The sequence below is a fragment of the Patagioenas fasciata genome, chromosome 7 (genome assembly GCF_037038585.1).
Source record: "Patagioenas fasciata isolate bPatFas1 chromosome 7, bPatFas1.hap1, whole genome shotgun sequence".
In the NCBI taxonomy this organism is placed as follows: domain Eukaryota; kingdom Metazoa; phylum Chordata; class Aves; order Columbiformes; family Columbidae; genus Patagioenas; species Patagioenas fasciata.
In genome coordinates this window covers 31,336,913-31,362,009 of record NC_092526.1, presented here as the reverse complement: position 1 = coordinate 31,362,009, position 25,097 = coordinate 31,336,913, and the positions used below count along the sequence as shown (strand labels likewise).

General features: G+C 41.7%; 1 protein-coding gene across 14 annotated transcripts in view; it reads right to left on the bottom strand.

The window, feature by feature from the left end:
* The window catches only part of UNC80 (unc-80 homolog, NALCN channel complex subunit), a 127,921-nt gene that overhangs the window by 51,966 nt on the left and 50,858 nt on the right, over positions 1–25,097 (bottom strand). For 8 of the 14 annotated variants that reach the window (XM_071811249.1, XM_071811255.1, XM_071811250.1 and 5 more), the window contains 9 exons: positions 24,418–24,630; positions 19,827–19,998; positions 16,717–16,850; positions 13,177–13,342; positions 9,473–9,676; positions 7,842–7,942; positions 4,617–4,814; positions 2,365–2,472; positions 1,836–1,974 (listed from right to left, as the gene is read on the bottom strand). In XM_071811249.1, coding sequence (XP_071667350.1) covers positions 1,836–1,974; positions 2,365–2,472; positions 4,617–4,814; positions 7,842–7,942; positions 9,473–9,676; positions 13,177–13,342; positions 16,717–16,850; positions 19,827–19,998; positions 24,418–24,630 — 1,435 coding nt within the window. The remainder of the gene's footprint in view (positions 1–1,835; positions 1,975–2,364; positions 2,473–4,616; positions 4,815–7,841; positions 7,943–9,472; positions 9,677–13,176; positions 13,343–16,716; positions 16,851–19,826; positions 19,999–24,417; positions 24,631–25,097) is intronic. The other 6 variants (XM_071811254.1, XM_071811257.1, XM_071811258.1 and 3 more) reach the window with 1 other exon arrangement.

The following is a 25,097-nucleotide window of genomic DNA, read 5'->3' as shown; positions in this document are numbered from 1 at the left end:
CTTTGAATGTGTTTGAGTGCAGTTTCAGGCAGCTTGTTTCTCTTATTTTTCTCCTTTCTCTTCCTGTCTGCACACCTGGCCTTGGAAAGGCAAAGGTGAAGGCACAGAGAAGACCTGTAGGCTGAAGAAGAGCACTTTGCACTGGTAGACCAATGCAAAGTGAGGGAAGCAGAACTGGAGAAGAACATGAAATGTGGAGTCAAACAATGGACTTCATGGCAGAATTCATTGCCAGCTGTGGAAAATGAAGGACTGGTAAGCTAGATTGAAGTGTGGTGAAAAGGGGCGAGAGGCTCGAGGAGCACTTTAAAACTCTTGCATTGTTAGAAGGTTTTGAAAAAATGCCTGTCAATTAATCTCCAGTGTAAGAACACCTGTGAGGGCTTCCTTAACTGCACAAACCTGGGGAAGATGGCAATCTTTAGGCCATTTTCTTGGGTGCTGAGGGAGAAGAAAGGTAGAATTTGAAAGTTGTGGGAAATTGGCTTACAAACAAATTTGATTAATTTATGTTCAGTTTAAGCAATCTGTGTGTTGCATGTGAGGGATGTTCACACTTTCTATGGCTGTGGCTCAAGATTTCTGAACATCTGGCATTAGCACACACTCGCTATGAGTGTTTGGACAGGACAATAAGAGTAGAAGGGTCACCCTGTGTCATTTCATCTAATCCCTTTCACAAACTCTTACACCTGAGTGCATGTTCCTCTCTTTTCTGGTAGTTACAAATCTTCTGTTTTCAAGGAGAAAGAAGTCCTAAAGAGTTCATATTCATCTTTATGCTACTGTGGCTTAAATAATTCTTCCTCGTCTGGTTTGCTGTATTTATGGGGAGCAACAGCATCCCCTCTCAGGCTTCACCTGAATCCATTAAATAAATACCTTCATCATATAGGTTCTTCCTTCTTCCTCCTATCCTAATAGTCTTTAATTGTACCTCTCCCATGTAAATGTCTCTTCATGGATGTACCATGTTATAGGTAATTGTAAAACGTGCTTTACAACAGCATTAAGAGTTTGAATCTCTAATGAAATGCCTCTTCTGATACATCCTATTGTTTCCACAGCTGAACTCTGAATTCTGCCCAGTCAGTCATCTTCTGGCCGAACCTATATCAATTCCATGGGAGAAGATCCAAGTTTATAAAAGAACAATTCCTCTTATTAGTTTGCAAGGGCATAATCTTATGCTTTGTAGTAACAAATTTAATCCCATGTCTGGAATTTCTTTTTCAAGGCAATACTCTCACATGTAAATGATATTCTAATCTTTTGTCTTACAGATGCCTCTCAACCATGTGTCATCAACAAATGTCATTTGCACTACTTAGTACCAAATGGAAATAGAAAATTTAGATAAACACCACATCATAATACTACTTATTGAGCAATGCTGCTGTCTCCATGCAACATGAGAATTTTCCTTTCAGTACAACAGAGGAGCTATGACAGTTCCACTCTCACCCCCTTTCTGTGTTCTTCTATCAGCCTTTAACTGGTACTAACAATTTCCATCAGGCAACATATAAAATATTTCATTAAACTCTGGACAGATTAAATCACCATTTCCTCTGCCTAGAAACCTAGCTAAACACAAGTACTAGTTTTGATGCTCTCTAATCATCCACCACAACCAGGGTCTGAGAGATTGCCTTCTTGACCACCTCTTTTGTAGTGGGCACAAAAACACATGAAGGTCTATGAAAACCAAACAGCTCCCAAGAAACTCTCGGTGTCATGAGGACTTCTCTACTATAAAGCTGTTGTGCAAGGCCCTGTGATCCACTGTGACCTGTGTGGTGAGGGTAGCCATACTAAGTGGATTTTTCTCTTACCTGCTGCTCCAGCCATGTGCTCATCCACACTGAGCAGCAGCTCCCATGCTGCTGGCTGGATGTCCCCATACATCTCTTCTGTGAGGACAGGAGCTGCCTTGATTAGAAGTGACAAAGGTGCAGGGGAGAGGCTCATTACCTGTGAAAAAACAAGCCATGCCTTACAGCTGAGCTGTGTTGTTGCTGTAAACTGACAGGTTATATTTTATCACATTTGTGAATTTTAAAAATATTTACTTTTTTTTTTTTTTGTATCCCCAGTTTTATGCATGTGTCACTATGGGAAGCCAGAGATGCAGACTGTGATTTAATGGAGCTACATGCTTAAAGGATTCTTTCATGGGGTTACCTTGAGAGGTTTAAATTTAGCATTACTTAGCTGGGGAAAACATACAGGCCTGAACTGATTGATATTCAAGAACAGCTCTTCACACGGGCCTGAAGATCCACATCCATTTTCCTTCTTGTTTCAGTCTAACCTGACATCTATGTATCAGCCTTCCTAACCAGCGTATGGCCTAACCAGTACCTGGTGCCTGATGTATTTTAGCATTCCAGAGTCCTTCTTGCCTTCCAAGTTGATATCGACCACTCTCTTTTTTAGAGAAGGTGTTCTTAAGCACGATTTATCTGAGCACTGTAAGGAAAAAAAAAAAAAAGAAAGAAAGAAAGTGGAGTTCACATTTAGATTTCCCGATGTGGAAAGGGAGATCACATACAAGAGGAATTTCCATACACTAGAAGCCATCTAGTACCAGAGCTGTAGCACAAAGTCTCTCCTGTGCCAGCAACAGGCCTAATATTAGTGACATTACATATCTCATGCAATTTTCTTCTCTTTTTAACAATGCTTTTCCTAGTAGAAGCATAAGGCAGAAGCCAGTAAAACAAATGAGCAATGGGAATGTGCTCTGTGTAATCCTCACAGGTGGCACACCCATTCATTTCTGAATGGTACTTTAAGCAGCTTAGAAGTAAAAAATCTACAGCTTCCTTCCAAAAAATTACCTGCAGAGGTGTTTAGTGTGTACAACAATGATTCCTCTCAGCTACATTTATCTTTTCTTCTTCCTCAGAAAGCATAAGTGAGAAAACACATCAGGACTTGAGCTCATGCCTGCCTGAGAGTTGTGCCTAGTGGATTGCCAATGACAGTGTTAATGACAAGTCCTTTGTATGTTCATTATTCACAATAACAGGAACTTGTCCCAGAATGCTGGCTTGCCACACTGTCCTCCTCAAGCTAGCAGCCTGCTGATTAGTACAGGGGTCCTCGTGTATCAGTGAATTCACAAACCCCACGGAACACACAGCCAGGTCTGCACATTGCAGCTACCTCCAGCCTTTAATTCTGCACACTGAGAGAGTAAAAGTGAGGTCCCTCTGGAACCCAGATAAGGGAATGACAACACTTGAAAAATACCAGATTATGAGGAACCAGGATGAAAAGTCTACCATTACATAAAATACAAAAGTTATCAACTGTTCTCCTGCAGTGAGGTCTGTACAAACACAGCGCGTTTGTAGAAAACCTTATTGTCCCCCAACTGTCTTTCCTTGTTGTTACTTAAGGGCTTTGATGGATGATCACTTTGCTGTGCAATTCTAAGTTGGAGTTGAAAGAACACACAGTAATGTAGAGTGTTCTTTTGCTACCTTTCCTGAACCCTGCCAGCTGCTCATCTCAAACCTGCCTTCTGCAGAGGAAATTACTGCCTCTCTTCCTAAATATCTGATACACTAGTTTTCTGTGCCTGAGGAAACATACAGGGCTTATGGTTTCCAGGAAAGCAGAATCGTTATCTGTTGTTTCGTCTGCTCTGTGCTTCATTCCATACAAATACCCTTCGATTTTCTAACTTGACAGGAAACAAACAATCTGCTGGTTGATGAAGAAATGTTATGAACTTGTCTCCTACTCTTTCATTTTCCACTTAGAGGGATGACAGCCGCCTTACCCAACTGAAATCTTCATGAGATTTTCATGAACACTTGTGTTTTCAGTCTTACTGCACTGAAAGTAGTTGAATGACTCCACCATTGCAAACATTCAGAATAACTGTAGTCTGTCCGTTGTGGTCAGGAATATGAAAGTATTAACTAACTGTTGATCTGATTCAGTTGGTACTTGGGCACTTTACTGAAAAAAGAAATGTATTTCCACTGAAGTTAAAGGCATCACTTATATGGCTAAAAGAGCACAATCTTGTTTGCATATTCCACTGAGCTGGTCTTTAAAAACGTATCACTAAAGAGACCATAACATTGAAGACTAATGTATACAATTCTTGGAACAGCTCTGAGAGCTCAGACCTAAAGGAAAGATTTTACAAGAATTTTGCAGGAATTCCAAGCGTGATTCTTATTAACAGAGGAGAAGAAATATGAAAAAAAGAGACTGGACTCCAGGGGCTGATAAGCAGGGGTCATAAAAGAACATGAAAGTCAGGTTATAAGCTTTTAAATGACCTTATCAGCAACTAAGATTCTTCCCAATCAGTACAGATTCTCTTCCTTCCATAATTCTAAATAACTTAATAGTTTCTGGGTTTTGTTTTGTTTTTTTGTTAGTTTGTGGGGGGTTTTGTTGTTATTTTTGTTATTGTTTGTTTGTTTTTGTTTGGGTTTGTTTTTTTGTTTGTTTTTCCAGCAAAGCTGTGTTTAGGAAGGGCTGTGTTTATTTTGTCATGAATGACGTGTCTGAGTACATTATGCAGCCCTTGAAGGTACTTTTGAGTTGCCTAGGCAAACCCCAAAACATTGTTTTTTCCATCTACTCACTTCCTTTTGTTTTTTGCCTCTTGCCACACTGTTCAATGTGCTGTTTTCTCGCAGAGAGTCGACTGTGTCTCCATACAGGAGCTTGATGGCCCGGACAAGGCGAGCACAGGACCGGCTGTGACGGAGGTAGCAGTGTGGATGACAGTAGTCAATGTGAGTACATATGAAACTTTGCTGGTTGCACAATAGGATCATAACCTTGAAAAGAAAAAAGAACAGTTACCTATAGAAAAGGGAGTTACACAGAGAACTACATAGGGCAGCCCATGACGGGGACAATCAAGCTAACTTTTCCAGAGCCTACCTGGGGAGGCATGAAGCTGAACACAGCTTTTTGGAAAGGGATGTATGTCCGTGCAGAGCTCCATACTTGCAAGTGGTTTACAAACTAGCTAGGCATGGCTAAGAAACATCAGTGTTAACAAAACAGACAAAGAGACAGAGCTGCTGGAGATGTGTATGTTTGGCTGGTGGCAACATTAAGGTTTAGGCAAACAGTATTCTCTCAGTTTACAGAAAAGCTGTTGTATCACCACTCTGAGATGAATGCTTAGACTGGAAATTGTCAACTACTCAGACTGGAAATTGTCAACTACTCAATCATCATTAAAGCTGCAAATCCACGAGGTTCAGGGGTTACTTTTCTTCAAGAAGCATTAAAGGAAATGCCTCAGGATGCTCTCACATAGTTGTCCTGCCTATGCTTCCCTTCCTGTGCTTGGGCAGGCCCATCCAGCCTGGCTTTGTGTTAGCTGGCTCAGTTACTATTCCTAGTGGTGTTGCCATATGGCAGCAAGGAGCTCTAAAACCTGTCTAAGAAAGAGAGCAAATATCTAGGCATTTAGCTACTCTGAGCCCTGCTTTGCTGCAGCAACACTGCTGTTATTCCCTAAACTAATTAAATAAAGATAGCCTTGGGTAAGTCTATACTTCAGTGACTGCTCTCTAGTGTAACTCAAAGGGTTTCTTCCCAGAGGAGCAAAGCCCAGTCCAGCAACTCTTTCTATATTCATCTTCATGTTCCACACACACACAACCACTTGGCAGCACTGAGGAAAACACACAGGCATCCCCAAGACATTGATGCTGTAGGTCACAACCAGCCTTTATGAATCCATCTCTCCGTCCCACAACCTGGTGCAGAAATATCCAGACCTACCAAAAGGAGCTATCCCACCTTTTCCATCTGTTTATGGTCTGTACAGCTGCAAGTTTGCTGGCTCTCTCAAGTAAGGCAGCCACATCACTCTCAACTCTTAGAATTCTAAAAGGTCAGGAGCTTAATTTAAAACAAATCTGTGCTGCATATGTGCGATTCTTTTCTTTGCCTGCCTGTTCTGGCCTCGTGTTATTTTGGGGTCAATCAAGAATAACTCAAGCCACTAGTGCTGTAACAATGTGCAAATAGTATCAATCTGATCAGCATTGTGTAGCCTTTACCCAGCCTCCGGTCCACTGTTGTAACTTGTAGTTACAGCACACTGACACAGAATAAGGACATCATGCTCTGGGCTGCCACATGAAGGACAGGTAAAGGATGACAGGTAAAGGTGCATGCTGGTGCATGCATAGAAGCAATTTGAACCAGTGATCCTTTTTGGTGGTTTGCCCATGACCATTAAGTAAAGCAGGTTTTTGTTTTGCCTGTAGTTTTTAGTGACCATCCACCCACACCTTCTTTCCAATAAATAAAAGGAGAAAGTTCTCATGCAATATTGGTACTTGCGTGACATTAACTGGAACAGATGATTTTTCAAATCTTCCTTTCTCCTATGCAGGCTAATCACATGTAAAATGAGACAAACATCTCAAGTTCCCTTCAGTTTATGCCTCATTCTTATGAGTCCATGCATCCTCCCACATTGAGCAAAGGCACTATGATTTATCCTAAGCTGCTAGCTAGGGAGATGCCTTTATCCATCATCACTGACTACACACTCTCATGTCTAACATACTCAGCTTAGTACGCTGGGATTTCCAAATCAGATGTAATCATTATCAAGAACATCACAGTAATGACAGAAAAGCCAGGTAGTCCAGGGATTGAGGTACTAGCTTGGAAGACATGACATTCAAGTTCCTTGCCCCACCACCCTCTTCCAAAAAAGACAACTGCTTCTGACATCACAGTATTGGATTAAGCCTGTTCTTGCCCACACCCCACAGGAATGGTGCAGTTGACAGCAGACTACGTGAATACTTGGGGGAAAAAGGAGGATATCAACTCATTATTGACACCTGTCTTTCCCAGAAGCAACTCAGAAGTCAAAAGGCATCTGTCCTCATACATATATGCAGGACACAATCTGCGCATGGGGAGTCGATCCAACTTTTCTGCAAAGCCTGTGCACAAGAACACACTGACCATACTGTACCATCACAGCGTGTCATGAGGCAACACAGGCAGAGGTACAGTCCTTGGATCCTGGTGGACTGAATTGTGTACACTTGCTCAACTGACTTCTGGCATATCTAAATCATGGGTACAGAGATCACCAAAATGGATGTCTTAGGTCTTGCATGACTAAATCCCATTTGCACTGTTGTACTCACAGTCTGTTGGATTGACTCAAAACTACACAAGGCCCTGTCGGGTTAGACATTGTGACAGAATGCATCTAATGGAATAAAAGAAAATGTTCCAAAAGTAAGATTTTTTTTCCCCACAAGATTAATGATTAAGCTAATTGTCACAGAGCTAATGGAGACTAAAATATACAAATTGCTTTAAAAAGAGGTTAGAAAAACTCCCTAGGAAAAATCTTCTGGTAGGTAGTAAACATGGTGGTCACAACAGAACCTCCAGCTCAAGTATTAATAGCTTCTAAAATGCCATTTCCCAGGAGCTGGGAGCCCAGCTCACACTGAAGCCCATTCTGTTACTCTCCCTGAACTACTCATTGCCATCCATGCTGGAGGGAAGATACTGAGCTAATGGATTGTTCAGCTGGGGTAGCATGACTCCCCCTGCATGCCTAGAGAGAAATAGTCACTTTTCCCTTACAAACTATATGACAAACAGAGTGAGCAAGACAAACACTTTCTGCTTTTAGTCCATTGCAGAAATGGCAAACAGACAATTTCCAAAGGTCGCATCTTACTTACACTGGGGATCCTTGATGCTACATGGAGAAAGCACATATTGTGATCTGGTTGATTGCCAGCACAAAGGTTTTCCTACTGAAAATGCCATCCTTGAGACTGTTGCTGGCGACTCATACTTACGTGCAGCCACGACATGTTCCGATGATAGTTCTCCTCCAGGCCTGTGTTGCTCAGCACCTCGGGCTCAATGCTAGGTTCACTCGTGCTCCAAGGGCTCCCTTCTTCAAAAGAAAAATACCCAAAAGGTGGTTGTTTTTATTGCACCCTATGTGCTTTAAGACTAGGGACAGCACTTGTAAGCCAGGCCAGCCTTGTGGGAACAGACCAGAGTACACAGAATATGCCACACTGGAAAGGCTGAGTTTGGACTTCCCTCCCCAATCCTTGTATCAAGCTGGCTTGACAATTACAAGAACCATTTAGACTTGACTTACAGGTCATCTTGTCAGTAGCAAACACTGCTCCCTCCCTGCTTTTTTCTTTAATGGAAGGGGAGAAGGTAAATGAAAAACATCAGAAACAAGTTCTTTGCACTATTCAGATGCTGCAAATGGTTGGTTTAGTGATCTGCATTGACTGGGCTCTGTGGTTAAAAACGTCAACAAAAATCCAACCAGAATTGGCATCCAACTGGAAATGCCGATGGGCGAAGTCACAACTAATTGCCCATGGAAACTGCTAATGTTGTGGGGATGAAAGGGGAAAAAAATCCTGATTCTAGCACATTAATTCTAAAGAACTCAGGCAAGGGAGATATTTCTCTGGGAGCTTCACTGATCCCTGTTTCCTCTAGCCTTTTCATAACCCATGGGCCTCCTATAAAACTAACATTAATGCTGTTACGAGATGGTTGTGGATGAATTCTGGTTAATCCTTTCTTTCTCTTCTTTAAGTGAACTGTGACTTGCCAAAGTCTGCAGAACAGGTAATCTCACTCCCCATGTTTACCTACTGAGCATCTTTTGGGTGACATAAAAACAACCATTAAGCTTGGGAGCTTATTTCAGCTCCAACTGTATCCAAATTGTAGGTTTTGGTTAACATCCCTAGCAGAGGGAACCCCTTTAGTTAAACTGTGATGGAGATCTCTCATGGCAGGATGCACATTTGGCTTCCAAAAGATAAATATATGGTGATCCATCTTTGAAAGACTGAGGAAGACATCTGTAAACTATAAACATATATCTACATGCCAATATGTGGAAATACAGTATGTAGCATGTACCTGTTATGTTCTACATATAGGAATATATTACATGCCATACGACATGACAATGACATCATATCCTACATAGAATATGAAGTGCATGTCTGTACATATATATATATATACACATATATATATACATCTCCTCTCTGTTATTATGGAAAACAAAATTTCATATATGCATATGACCTCATGTATTCATAATATCGTATGATTTAGGGGAGTGTGTATGTGCATATACACACAAACATGTGCTCCCCTGAAGACAGCGTGCACTTGGCTGGCAGGCAGCAGCATTCCAAGAGTTCATGCTCTAGCAAGGAGCTCTGAATTGACAACCTGTGCACGGAGCCAATGCTGCACCCAAGGTTTGGACCGTGTTCCTCCCAGGCCCTGGTTCAGGCAGGCCCTCAAGAGGACGCTCAGTTTTCCCTAGCCTGCTGGGGTGGGCGTCTCTTGCCATTTCTAGCTCTGCTGCAATCACATCGAGAGTTTAAGGTCCTGCCTATTGTCCCCTCCCTTTCCACCCACTCATCTAAGTTACCTATATCAGTGACAGTGTCCCTGCTGTGGGACAGCTGCAGCTCCTCATTCTCAGACTCTGAGTCCTGCCGTGATAACTTGGTGCTCTTTAGGCTGCCGGCCCGGCGAATGCTGGAAAGGGAACCCCCCTTCTTCACCCGGAAACTGCGGGTTCCTTTAATCTGGAGCAAGCGGGAGCCTCCTATCCTGATCTTCCTGCTGGGAACTGTATTAAAAGAATAAAAGAGGACTTTTTTCCCCTTAATTTTTCCCCATTTAAAAAAGAAAGATATCCTGTCCCTCCCCTCCCTCCCGTCCCTTTGCTGCCAGCCTTTATTGCAGCGTCTTCTACCAAGGGATGTGGGGCCAGAGGGTCCCTCCAAAGCCACCGCCAATGCAGCTCTGTCAATCAGGCAGTAAAGATGCTTTAGGGAAATGTGTTCAGCACCTCATTTCCTGGAAACCTTGTCTGTATTTGGAATTAGCCCTCATTCAACCACCAGCAAGCAGAGTCAGTTGCTCTAACACAAACCCAAAATGTGGACAAGGAAAACCTATGATTCACACCAATTTGGATCAGTTCCTGCCAGGAAACAGGATCTGTCCAATGGATGTAAACTGCAGTTTTCTTGCCAGCCCCTGGGGTTTACATTAGTGCAGAATCACCTCTTGCTAGGGACAGATGGCTGAATCCCAAGCATGAACAAGGCACCATGGACAAACCTATTTTCCTGTGGGCCTGGGTTCTTTAAACCTCACTGAGCTCTGCAGTAGGATCAATTACTTATTTATACAGCACGTGTGACTGCAGTGGGGTAGTCTGCTTCATGAGGTTAGCACACAAGACTTCTTTGAAGAAAGATTTGCATGAATCCATGTCTCTGCATGTTACTCTTCATCATTAGAATGCTTTAGAGGAAATGGAGCACGTAGATCCTCTCCTTCAGACAAATCAGCAGCTTTCAGGCATTAACAACATCCATTGACACTCTGCATTTTTGATGAGCACAGACATGAAATGGTTCAATGTTCAAAGCACCAACCGTTTGCACTTTCATTCTCCTCCTAGTTCAAAGGCAGTACATAGCAGTATGTCAGTCCAAATGTTGCAACACTCAGTCATTTTACTGCAGATCTAATCAGGAAAGGCCATGTGTGATTGATTAGCTTTTGGTGTGTTGTTGAGAATGAACAGGATACAGCTTTTTAGATACCATAGGTAAGCAAAATATTTTAACGGAATTATATTTTGGCTTCAGGAAAAATCAAACACACCTTTAACTCCTGAGAATGCCCCTAATTCCTCCAGAACCCAATTCCCACTCCCATTTCCATTGGCTAATGTCCTGGACAAAGACAGTTTTTGAGAGCTACTCCTCAGTTCTCATGAATCAGCTGGGCAAATCACGGTTGAATGACCGGAAAATCTCCCTCCAAGTGACCATGCTGAGTCCCTTAGCAATCACTACTGCTTGAATTCTGTTCAGATCACCCTCAATAGAGTGGCTCAGTTCCCCCAAATGCCAAACCATTTCCGCACTTGTAACTGCATTTCATGAGGTCTGCAGAATCCCATTTTAGCACCCAAATAGTGTACATGATCCTCTGAGACCCTGTATCTATCTAGCTTTAGAGTCTGTATTTCAGACCTACCTGGAGCAGATTCTATAGAGTAAACTTGTAGGTTTTGGATAGCTGTTAAGCCACACCTGGTGTAAGCAATGAGAGCAAAGTTTTTAACACTCAAGAAAAAATGAAGGAAACAGATTAGTACTCAAACAGGTTGAGAAATAGAAACCTGTCACTGCAGGTGAGAGAAATTTAGTTACATTCACACAACATTTTCTTATCTAGAAGACTGTAGATTATGAAAGATGCCTCTGCATCTGTTATGTTTGGCCCAAGTGAACCCCCAGAAGAATATTCTGTGGCCAGAGAAAAGAAAATAATTATTGTAATTTTTAAATATAACATTATCTTGCATTTACTTAGATTCCACAATACTGCAAATACATTTTTGCTGGAGTATATTAACATTCAGCTTTCCTACCACAGTCACTTTTTTCATCTCCAATATATAGTAAAGGGGCAGATTTAGTAAAGGAGTACTACATGACAGCTTAGAGAAAAGGGAGAATGGGAAAAAAGCCCAAATATAACTGCAGGAAAAACATAGTTTAATGGAGTCAAGGATGCAGAAAGTTAGTATCATGTTTGCAAAATAACTCACATCTGCATTATGCCTGTAGCATAGCAACACATGAAGGAAAACGTAAGTCAGCATCACATCCAAGAAAAGCAGGATGGTTAGAGACCAGCCACCAGCATTTTCCAGCAGGACTCTGTGCTTGTAGGCATTCTCCCACTCAGGTAACATCCCGGTGGATGAGACTGCTGCCTGAGAGGCTGAAAGGTGGTTTCAAGCATCATAAATATCTTCAAAAAAACCCACCCCAAACCCAAGCTTTTCCTCATCCAAATAGTTAGAGAGATACTTTTCCACTGATCTTAGACTATCAGACAGACCATAAGGCCATGTGCCTCTGTGGGCTGCTAATATGCCACGGGTACAAAAAATGAGGTTGAGAATTAATTTATATAGCTCACCTTTCTTATGTGGATACCTAGCTGTCTTCACAGGAGTAACTGTCCCACCTGACACACAATTTTGGAGGCAGTTTTACACCATGCAAATCTTGGAAACAGTTCTAGTATTTTCTCCAGGAATTGTGGCAGGGTCACAGCTGAAGACAATGCAAAATTTATCCAAAGCCCCATGAAGTCAATAAAAGCTCCTCTGAATCATTAATACACATTACAGTTCCTTGAGGTTACCAGCCACAGACTCCATACTTTTCAAACAATCATCAAACATTTATCTTTTTCAAACAATTATCAAAGTCAGCGTTCAAACATCTGCACCTTTATATGGTTATTAATGAGACAGAATTGAAACAGTTCTAGAAAACTTGTTAGAGGAAGAATCTTTTGCAGGTAACTGTCTGGCACCTTAGCCTCTAATTGCAAAAACGCATGATGACTGTATATTGTATTGCAACACTTGTACCATCAGATAGTATGTGAGTTTTGCATGAGATGGCTCAAAAATGGAAACAATCTGCTGTTCTCAGCAACCACAGTGAGCTTGAAGTTTGCTTGTACAGTATACAGTATGTTGGTAACATTAATCTGATAGCCATCAAAAGCCACATAGGTGTGTGTTTTTATGTGGTAGCAAAGAATTCAAGAGATCAAGTGATCAACCACTAATTTTTTGAGATGCCATGACTTCCAAACCAGCACAGATTTTCACAGAGAGATCCTGGTCTTCCCTCCTATCTGTGGTTTTCCCAAAATGAAAAATTGTAATCAAAATAAAAACCAAACAAGAACACTTTTGATCTTTATTTTCAAAGTGAATCAAATAGTGATGCTTCTCTCAGCATCCCACTGAGAAACAGTTTCAAACAAAGCATCTTCCATTTTAGAAATCTTGCAATGCTCTCTATTGGTTTCAGTCATAGCAGTGTTTTATAAAATTTAACATCTTTGCTTCTCACATTTTTTATATTGAACCCTGAAGGCCAGAAGCGTCTCAGAAATGATTCAAAGCCACATGACTCCATGGCTGCCTGCTTTTTAACACAGTCTGTGCAAATGAAAACATAAAATCAAGCGCCACTTCACAAGCCCTGAGCATACAAAAGCCTTATTCTGCTGACAAACCTTTTTTCTCCTCGAAGCCAGCCTCAGATTTGAGGGTGTGGCTGCTGCTGTGCAGGGAATCCTTTGAATCTTCATTTTCATCCAAAACCCCAGCAAAGCTGATCTTTCTTTCATACCTGTGCCGGTCCATTTCAGGGTCCAGACGCAGCCTGCAGCTCTCCAGATCCTGTAGCAGAATGCACACCACACAGACATACAAGCAGTATGAGCCCCCGTGCTTTTCACTGCAACCACAAAAACTTCAGATGGAAATTTATTTCTGTCACACAGTTCTCCATCTACCCTATCACTTTCTAATCCAACTCCTCTTTGGCCTTGCAGCACGCTGAGCCCCATTAGTAGGCACCATCAGGATGAAAGAGTGAATGGGTGTTAACATACATTTCTGGTTAACACTGCTGAGCGAACTGGCATCCTGTCTGCAGGTTCATGAGGGGGAAACACATAAATGGTCCTTAAATGGACAGGTGGCAATAAAAGGTGGCTGTTGCCCAAGGTGCTGGATGGTTAGGTGTCTACTCCCTGTGGTTGATTAGGGAATGCATTGCCACTGTTCTCACCAGAGGCAGAACAGCTGAGAGAAAGCCAGCTGACAGCATGACAGCCATGAGAGCGCGGCGCAGAACAAGCTTTCTGGGCGCAGATCTGGCTGAAAGGACAGAGTGGAAAAAAAGGGAGTAACAGATATGTCGGCTGCACTTAAATTCTGAAAAATAAACAGCACTGCACAAGGAAGAGGCTACTCTGCACCATCATTTTCTTTTGTTAACAGAAATGGCACTGTTTGTGCCACCTATGGGCTACCAATTCAGGCCAAAAAAGCAAAAGTTCTTTCTCTAACCACAGCTAGAAAAAGTGAAAGAAAGACTTTGACCTCCCACACTGGCAAATGCTGGACTCTTCAAGAACACTATTTGTGCCTTTAGACTGGGTGTTGATGTCATCATCTTTGAGATCTCCCCACCCAAAATGTAACAAGCTGAAATCTAAGATGACACAAAGCTCCTTGCTGTGAGTAAACAGCTGATGAATGTGAATGATAACATCTCTAAAATGATCCAAAATAGTTACTCTGGATAAAATTCTGTCGGATCAAGAGACCTCATACTGAAATTTGCATACAAGACTCCTTTAGAAGATACTGGGAGCTACTTGGGTAGTGACAAAGTCTCCTACTCTAAGAGTTCATTTGGGAAACAGATGGGGCAGGGTGGGGGGGAGCAGAATTCTTCTCAAACATATGTTTTAGATGAATCTGTGCTGAAATGGGTTAACTAGCCTATCTAACACCAGCTGAAGATCCCAAACCATTTGCAGTCAGCTTTGCATCTCTAGGGAAAAGTATCATGAATGGCTGTCAGAAAAGTTAACAGTTGATTGCCATTAGGGAAATATTTTGACTTTGCTAAATAATAAAACCTGAGATATAAAAAGGTGGGTGCTTAAAGTAATGGTTTGTAGTATCTTCTAGTATGAAACAAAGGCTAAAGCATTTCAGGATAAAAACCTGTGACCAAATCTGTCTGGATTACAGAGACTTCATAAAGCAGCATGCATAATGGGAGCCATGACAACAATACAGGTATATTCCTCAGGCATGGTCAAAGCTCCCCTCCCTGGAGTGTTTAAAGACATTACTTCTCGATGTGTTCATCAACATGCTTACACTGGAAATTGCTGCCCCCATGAATTAATTGACAGATTGAAATACATCCTCTTAGCACACCATTAGGCTGACTCTATCTTCAGCAACTGCTAAGCTAAAATGAATGATTTTCCAGGACAGCAAAAGACAAATTCCAGTTCTCTGGCTCTCCTGTGGCAGCAGAAGGCTCCAAGAGAATGTATTCATCACTCTTAGCCATTTGCAACATGACCTTGTATCTACTCCACCAGCCTCAGTAAAAGCCTTTGGTGGAAACTTCAGTTAGGACTGCCTGCCTCACTCAAACACAGGTGTGGGTGCTTGTACCCTCAGCCTGGCAAGTCTGGATGGACTGTGGGTAGTTAAACTGGTTCACCACAACTAGGTCAGTTGTAAATGCTCCAGTTCTTCAAGGCTGCCAAGTCTGTAATCATTATCTATGGAACACGTATGCCTACAAACACCAGCAAAAATGAGTTTTGCTCTACTGGAATTTTGGCTTTATGGATCATAACATTATGTACCTGATTCTTTTGGAAAGGAAGCATCACTCCACAAACACAGAGACAATATTTTAATCTGGAGTGTTGTTGGCTTCTCCTTTCCCCATACAAAGTTAAAAGCACTCTATGGCCATTTTCTCTAATATAATGTGACCTTAAGGTTTCTTCTGCCTATGCATCACAGAATAATTCCTCCTTCTCTCCCTTATGCAAGTCTGAAAAGCTATTAATCAGTTGCATTTCTATCTGGCACAAAAGTACACATTTTTGTTGATCTTCATTACCCAATATGTTATTAGTTCCAAGCCTAACTACTTTACTGAGATTAATTCTAAACCATGGTATTATCCTGCTTTTGGATGCAGTCATTTACTACACGGTAAATATATCAACAGCATTTAGGAAGACTGCTGAATTTATCCCTGTTTTTCAAAATTGCCATTCTTGCACACCTGGAGACACTTCAACATAGGTCATCTACAGCCTTTGAAATGAATTTCAGAACCTAATCACAATAACACCCAGACAAATCAGCCTGTCAAGCACGTCTGTCATCAGCAAAATTTGATCTAAGCCTGTCATTAACAAAAACCAGTATAGTAGGGCTAAACCATCATGCTCACTTGGAAACTTAAACTCTTGTTCTTTCTTTATAATTTTATGCTGATTTCCTAAACATATTAGGGTCAAAAGTTGAAACTGTATGTCTGCCATTCCATTCTCATCTCATTCCATGCTAACCACCTCTGAAGCTGATTGCCACCTTCAACCCAATTTGACAGAAGATAACTGAGTGCCTGGGTATTTTCTGAAACAACATGCTAAAGGCAATGTTAAACTGCATTATCAGACATAAGAAAATCTACACTAGAATGAACCACCGGAAATCAGGTTTCATGGGTTCTACTATTCACAAAATTAGTTGTTGCTAAATCAGTCATTTAGCTTACTATTCATGCCAGGATTTGCCTGTGCCTCTCTCAGTCTCACAGAGGTTTCTCTCTTTCCTTGTTTCTTTCCTTTCTTCCCCATGTCTCTTCAATTCTGTTACCTAACCCAAACCAAAAATCTGCAACTTTTAAGTTCCATCAAATTCTCTGTAAACCATTCTCTTCCTTTCTCCTATACCTGCCCTGTTCGGTTGTCCATCAACTAACTCTCCAAATCAGCTAGAGCATGTGAGCTGTCACCTCCTGCAGTCCATTTCCCACACCTCTCAGGTTCTCCACATCCAGTTTCTCAATCCATCTGCTGCTCTTTTCTCTATTTTGAAACTTCTTTGACCTTCCTGTACACGTTGTGCTTCCACAGTCTTATCTTAATCAACCCAGGCCCAGTGCCCAACAACTTCTATGGGCATGGCGCCCTCTCCAATGTGCATTGTCCACTTACCACAAGAGGCTCAGTACGTGGCCTGGGCATGTAGGGAAAGGTCTCTCGAAGGAAAGTGGTTATCTCCAGGAGAAGCTGACAGGCTGCCATTTTCAGTGCAAAAGGACAACAACATTTGGTAGGATTCACAGTGCCTAGAAAAGATGTTTCTGTGGTGAGCAAGGAAATTATACAAAATCTGGAACCAAGAAGTGATGGACATTTCCACATATGGTGCACAATGCAAGCTGCACTAGAAATAAGAAAACTCACACTTCTATGTATGCTACTTTTCCTACTTTTGAGGTCCCTTCCAATCCCTAACATTCTGTGATTCTGTGTGATTCTGTGAACATTGTCTAACAAATATCAATCTATTTACCAGCATGTGCAATAGTACCAACACACTATAGTGTCTATTAAATTATATTGAAATAACGCTACAGTGTACTAGAGTATATAGATGGTGAAGTACCTAGTAAACTAACATGATCTTGTAGCATTTTGTATACACCCCATTTAAAGTTAATACACGTTAAGTATCATAATAGATACCCTTCTTCCGCTTTACAGTTTTAAATTCAACCAACTTTTCTCCAGTTCTAAAAAAGAGCTGCTTTCAAATATAGGGAATTTCTCAAAATACATGCAGTCATGACTAGTCAGCAAAGTGGTACTGTTCCTGCTCTTAATTACAACACTGATAACTGGAAAAGACAGCCTCCTTTGAAGTCAGGCTTCTTTACTTGTGCAAAGAATCCAAGTGCTATTTGGAGATAATCAAGGAAAAAAAAATAAAAATCAATCTGCTCCATCGAATTATACATTCAAATGCTCAATCTAAAACAAAGGGGGAAACTTGAAGTTTTGTCTCAGCTGAGTCTAAACAATCAACTTCAAAAGTCCTACATGCTGTAACCCATCTAATGACATGCAAAGCTTGAAAAGTATGAAGGATTCTTCAGTGCTTGATCAATTTGAAAAATACTATTTAGGATAATGGACAGCAAAAAAAAGTCAATAAAGAAAATCTGTTGTGACAACAATTAACCACACCGCTTTTTTTAACAATGCCTGATACTACCATTGATCTGCATTTCAGAGAAATTTGTGTTTGCACTTGCTTTCCTGCATATATGATCTATTTACTTTTTGTAAAGAAACTGTCCAAACCAAACAAGTGAGAGGACACCACAGGGATCAGATAAAACCAGATTAGGGCAACAAAGATGCTGAAGGGAGTGGAGCATCTCCCTTATGAGGAAAGGCTGAGGGAGCTCATTAATGTTTACAGATATATAAAGGGTGAGTGTCACAAGGATGGAGCCAGGCTCTTCTCGGTGACAACCAATGATAGGACAAGGGGTAATGGGTTCAAACTGGAACACAAAAGGTTCCACTTAAATTTGAGAAGAAACTTCTTCTCAGTGAGGGTGACAGAGCCTGGAACAGGCTGCCCAGGGAGGTTGTGGAGTCTCCTACTCTGGAGACATTCAAGACCTGCCTGGACACCTTCCTGTGTAACCTCATCTGGGTGTTCCTGCTCCGGCAGTAGGACTGGACTGGGTGATCTTTCAAGGTCCCTTCCAATCCCTAACATTCTGTGATTCTGTAATTCTGTGATGCTTGCTAATTCCTCTGTACATGTTACCAGTAACAAACTATGAGGTTTATAGGGACTGAAACAATCTGAACTATCAAACACAGATGAGGCATACAGTTTAACAGAATATCCAACTGCATATTTAATGCTCCTTGGTCTACTCCCTACAGCATACAGGGCAGCTTTTGAACGTCTCTGCCTTCAGCAAGAAGGCACATCAGTTATTTGCAGACCCTGGCTTTCAGGAGAGTACTTGAGCTTTTAAATGACCTTCTAGACTGCAATCTGTTCCCTCTGCTTGTCTTAGGCCACCCTTTCAAAGCAGCTCCGCATCCCCTTGAATGCCTAATATCAGTGGTTGAACAGGGACAAGACAGACTATGCTGTCACTCAGTCATGGGAATGGAGATGTTTGTTCTTGGTACAGGAAAGGGAGAATTTTGGGTGTATCCCCCTCCTACTTTGGATATTATCCCCTAAGGGGCAGTAAACTATCTAGAACAGCCACTCACATTCATGTGGCTGCTAGCGCTTCCACAGTCTTATATTCTTAATCAACCCACAGCAAATAGTGGCACAAGAGGAGATCTGGCTTCAGGCCAATACCTTCTCTTGAGATGGTTTCCCACAAATGTCATTTCACTGCTCCCACCTACTCCTCTCTACTCCAAAGTTGGCCTTTATGCAGTGATAAGAACAAACCCAGAACCACAGAGAAAGAAACCAGAAAATACATAAACAGCGCTAGCACACTACATCCAATGGTGAACAACAGTACATGTACACAGGAACCAGTACATTACAGCACAGATGTATATACAAATGGTGTCTGGAGAGGACATAATGTTTGTTACCACCTTCACCTACCCCTACAACAATATGCGTTTTGACTTACTTTGTTTTGATTCGCAAGGTTTGTTACAATTTGCATGCCTATCTAGCCTTTCAGAATCAGTGATTTGTCACCTTCTCCCACTCTTATGTTCACACAGGCATAAATGTGTGTGTTTTAATTATCTTGTTGTTATACAGATTTTTCAAGATAGTTTTTATACCATTGTGCTGTATTTCTGCCTGAGAATCAGGTAAATATACTGAAGTCAGGATTTTTAAAAGCCTTTGGTAGAGCTGTGCCAATTCACCTCAGGTGAGATGACTCTTCAATGTTAAAAACAGAAAAGTAGCTGATCTTACACAAATATTTTCACAGAAATAACTAGGAAGAATTCAAGTCTGAACCACTTTTGGTAGTCAAGTGAAAGCAAGACTCAATAAATAAGTTATTAACCTGCTTATAATTGCAGTTGCCAGCATACAGGAATTGCAACTCACTGCTTGGTTCCCCCCCCTCCCTTTTCCTTCAAAGTCTTTCATCAGTGCTGCTACCCATCTGTCATGTTGTACATCCGGGCATGGAAAGAACAGGGGAGGAAGCTGGGGTGAAGGTGAGGGACAGGGAAATACAGCTGGGTGGCAAGAGGATGAGAAAAGAAGAAAAATTAAGTGCTCCTAAAGCAGAGATTCTTACAAGCGGGGGTTCTTGTAGTAAAGGGAGTCTCCTTACTGTCATCTAAAAAGTCTTCTTCCTCATCCTCCTTTCTCAGGCGTCTCTTGGTCTCCTCATCATAGATGAGGCCCAGCAGGTTGGCAGGGCTCTCGCTCTCAGCATGGCACAGCTCGTTGAGGCGGACACCAATTGCCTGCAGACAGTGAGAAAGAGAAAGCACAAGGAGGTGAGAATTTCAGCCCAGCTCACTGGTGGTCAAGGGCTCTGCCCCAGGCAGCCTGTGGAGATGTTCCAGCCACAACAGAGTGTCCCGGTTTTGGTTTTATGCTATGCAAAATGCAGTAAAGTAGTTAAAGGGATGATAGAAGATTAATTGCTGCCAAACCCATAATTTATTTCCCCCTTTTTTTCAACCAAAATTTGCACACACTGTCGAATTGCAGGATGAAAAATTTGTGCATATTTGGTCAAATAACAACAAAAAAAAAAAATCCCCAAAGCAGCACACGATAGATGGGAGGAGATTAAGGCCATTATTTTGCATTCATTTCTTACACTTCTCTTTCTCCCCTTGACATATGTGTGCCAGATATTTGCTAAGTCTGAGAATACCAAGAATATTGAAGAATTTTATTAAGAATTTAAAGTCTGTTTAAGAAACTATACTGTGACTTAGGAATCCAGTAACAGTCCCTGTTTCCTCCACAAAACTGTTGAATACCCATGGGAAGGCCTGCCTCCATTTTTAAAGCAAGACTGTCTGATGCACTTTCCAAAAATGAGCTGACAAAATGCATATGAAAACTGTGCATGTGTAATGGTGTGGAGGGGATCCATGTAGAGGACACAGAGAGATTTCCAGTGCATAGTTACATTCTCCAGAAAGGTATTGATCATTTATTTGTGGCTGTTTGCCAGCACCATTATCAGCATGTAAACAGCCATCATGGTGCCGTAAGCAAAGCTATAGATGAGGCTATGTTGGCAAGAAGAATGCTTTCCTACTAAGACACTTCTTAAGGTGGTTCTTCGTTTTCTTTGCTGCAGATAGGTGAAGAGAACACAGACAAGTATATAAAACTTAATCCTGTGATACCAGCACTTTGCAAGGGAGGAAATGTGTTTAATTAGTGAGTTTTCATCAGCACTTGCCATTTGGCCTCCTTGGTTTTGGGATCATTTCAGAGAAAGAGACTACAGAGGATTTCTGAATGTTCTACAAGTCAGCACCAATGCTCATGCCAGCACTACATCATTTTCCTGGCTCAGCTGTAGCAAAGCAGAAATAGTCACAAACAGGTATTAGCAGGGCTCTTCATCCCTGGTACTAAGTAGCTGCTGTGAAATCCAGCAACAATGACTCTGCTACATGAAGAGAATAAGGTGCTGTTGCTGTGGTTTGCAAGTTGACAGAAATAGTTGCCAGTCTCAGCTATCTGTGAGCCTGCACATTGCTAAATAAACTCCAGATCTCTCACAATTTTTCCCCTTTCATGTTTCAGGCATTTAAAGGAAGAAATGTTCTGCTTGCCTCTCCACAAAGCAGTAATTTATCACATATTATTTATGCTGTGTTGTCCACCCTAATGCTAAAGTAATCATACATAATCCCACAGCATCCTAACTAACGAGCACTGAATTCCTAACTTGTATTATCTGCCTGAATTATCCCTGGTTTTTCTAGCCAATGGAGAGCATGCTACACTTCAAAACAAAATGCCTCTTAGCAGAAGAAGCCAAAGGAAGTAACAGACTAACCCAATCAGGATAGATTTAACATTGTATTATTTTAAAAGACAGCATAACAAGTGATATTGAATGATTCAATAGGCTCATCATTGTTACCAGCATTTCAAATCCCACCTTCTGTGGAAAGGGTTTACCACCATTATCCTCTGATGGCTATTATGGAGGGTGAATTAAAAGAGTTAGGTGGGAAAAAAAGGTTGTATATTCATTCTTGGTCTCACAAAACTTTAACAATAGCACTGTAAATCACAATGAGTGAGGAATGAGAGACAAGCAAGGATCCATAATTAGCACAAATTTCCAGCCTTACTTCCTGAAAGAAAAAAAAAAAAAAACAACAAAAAACAGAACAATGCCTCAGTGCATTCAGAGACTAATACATTATTTTCTCTTTATCCAAGGGTCTTCCTTCCAGAGCAGCAGCCTTGCTGCCATCAGCCATCAAGGATGGTGTGCTGGAGTGTTGGATCTGGTAGCATGGAGGCAGAGCTGGGCTGGGGAGGTAACCCATCTTCTTGCTACTGGAGCTGCTTAGGAGCTATATGAGTGCACAGCCATTCCACCCTTCATGCTGGTATTGCCCGTGGTGAAATGGGCATGTTAACACACAGAGCAGAAGCATGTTCTGCAGCAGGTACCACTACTACAGTAACAAAAAGCTGTTCCTCTTCACGCTTTAGCCTATCTGGTTGGAACCTGGTCAGGGCGAGCAAAAGCAGCCATGTGAGGAGTACAGCTTGCAGTATCCCAGCCCTACAGGCTTGGTTGGTGGCTACCACTTATGCTTGCAGCCATCTTCATCTGAAACAGCTTCTGGGAGGTAAAAGCAGTGCCAGAGGAGCAGCCTTGCCCAGCATTCAACATAAAGGATGTAAAGGGGCTGCCCCTCGTCAGTACTAGGTACAGACCAATCCTAAAGCATGAGTCTGTTTGGGAGCCAGTGATACTGTGAGTCCCTATAGTGTCCTAGCCTCCAGTATGAAGAAACAGAAATATTCACAGATGGCAGGACACCTTTCAGTAAAAAGAGAAGAAATATGCACAGTAAAGACTACTCTCCAAATCTTCTCCTGCCTTACAGTAAAGTAAAAGTAATGCTTTTCCCTTCTGAGATGTTCCTAGGCGGTTAGCAAACACATGCTAGTCCTAGGACGGAGAATGCATCCAGATATGCCTTGTGATGCCATGAAAGTTAAGGGGAAAAGAATGATGCTAAGTTGCTTGCCATCAGATTTCCCTAGCTCCTTTCTTGTGACTTTGCATCATATGGTGGTACTTTAAAATTTCTAAAATAAAACCTTCCTGGACTTTTTCCAAGTCTAAAAATGGCAGCTGATGGGGAATCTGACTTCTAATGGTTACTGACTTCCTTGCTCCCATTTTGTCAGTATCTGAAGAAAAGGAACATCTAGAGTCATAGAGTCCACAAATAGATGTATAATCCTGACTGTCAGCAATGCATGCAAAAATACAAGGATGATGTAATTGTATATTCTCCACTTGGAAGAATTCCTCAAAGAGGTTAGGTTACTTTTTCAAGGAACTCTGCTATCTGTGCTGTTATTAATATAGCCTCCTGTGTTTGAGACGCAAGAGAGAGCAGGGTGCCCAGGTAGCATTCCCTGAATTAGCTTCAGAAATGGAAGGAAGAGAGCTGCCAAGAGACAAAGCTTATTACCTTGGGTCAAACCCAAACTAGGTTCTCCCCCTGGGCTGTGTTTTGCGGTGGGAATATACTGACACGGTCAGCAGTAGCTCAAGGTTCTCTACAATGCGCTCCACTGAGAAGCGTGCCTTGGTTTAACCCAGAAGAATACAGGTCAGCAAGGCTTCTTTAGCGTGGCTTGTGTAAGTACCCTGGGACTGCAAAATACATGGTTTTCAAATTGCCCTGAGCCTTGGATTTTTGGATTTGGGTTTTTTTGGTTGGTTAGTTGGCTTATTTTTGGTTAGTTGGTTTACATTTTTTTTGTTGTTGTTGTTGCTGTTTGTTTGTGTTTTGTTGTTTGTTGTTGTTGGGTTTTTTGTTTGTTTTTGGGGTGTTCTGTTGCTGGTGATGATTGGTTGGTTTTGTTTCCATTTTGGTTTTGTTTGGTTGGTTGGTTTTTCTCTTGGATCATGATGATTGGTGTAAAAATCTCTGTTTTTGTAAAAAGAGGTGATAAGCACAAAGCTCACTTCCAGAAAGACATATGGAACATGCACCCTGTTTTGAGTTGTGTAAAATGATTTGCAATAAGCATCAGGCCTTCAGCAGGTATACCCTGGTAGGCTTCTAAAGAAATTGCAAGCAGCACTGACAAGGCCAGACAGGGTAATTGCCTAGCTCATGTTTAGGGTAAGAGATCATGATCAAATAAAACATGAAGAAGCCAAGCTCAAAACAGAGACCATTCTTTAGATGACATACAGTAGCCCGGCCAAAGAATGATGAGGGATAACAGTTTGTAGGGGTGCAAAGAGAGACTGAACAAGTATATCAAAGAGAAATCCCTTACTAAATACACAGCAACACATCTAGCTCAAGCAGCCCTGGGCTAAAAATGTGGGGAAGCTAGAAAAAAGCAAGTAGTATCACACACACTGCTCTTACTCTTCTTTAGGCATTCACATACAACAAGTGCTGGAAAGAGGAGAGTGGACCAAATGGATCCTCAGAGGGATGGGAGGAGTGGGAGGAGGGACACCATTAGGTCCTAAAACAGTCCATTTCCACTAGAAGAGCTGATCCTGGCAGGCTGTGATGTGCAAGTTAGAAGGGAGGTTTATGAGTCCTCATTTTACTGGAACTGAAATTCTCCACAGGATCCAACTACCTTTTGGTATATTTTTTAATGTAAGTAGAAGAAAAAAAAATACTTACATCTCCCCACTGGTAGAAGAGCTTAGCTGCATTCCACTGCAGCTTCTGATTCCTTTTGTTGCCCACAATAGGAGAACGTCCACGGGACAGGCCTTTCTTAGTAATGTTCACATGGTGGCCCTTCATCCACTCAGGCCAGTTGCCACGATTGCAGCGGTGAACAAAGCGTGCACACTCAAGGAACAGGGCTGCTCTTGCCACTACAGGAGCTTCCTAAAATGTTTGCAGAAAATCACTTTTAATACAAATACACTGGAAAAACTCTTCGAACATTAGACGATCTTGTGCTTTAATCAACTGCTTTGCAAGTCTGCCATGGAGTCACACAGACTGAGCAATCTCTCCATCAGAGTCTGAAACCAGGATCTCTGCCTTGAGTCACTCTTCTTGAGCTAATAAAAGCAAGTCTTATAAACATGAACAGTTATGCTTAGTCCAACCACTAGAGGGGCAGAAAGAGCCACATTATAAATTTAGGAACAAGCTCATTTCAGTATCCCCCTGTAATCCTTTCTTTCAGAGTCCATGTAAATGGCTAAAAGCAGAAATGTGCATCTGACGCATTTACTGGAGGAATGAGTCAAACTTTCTTTTCACCTTCACTAGTAAGGCTGCAAATATTGCAAGCACAAATGGCAGCATGGCCACGTGAACCCTAGCATTTGTCTTGTTAAGTTCTG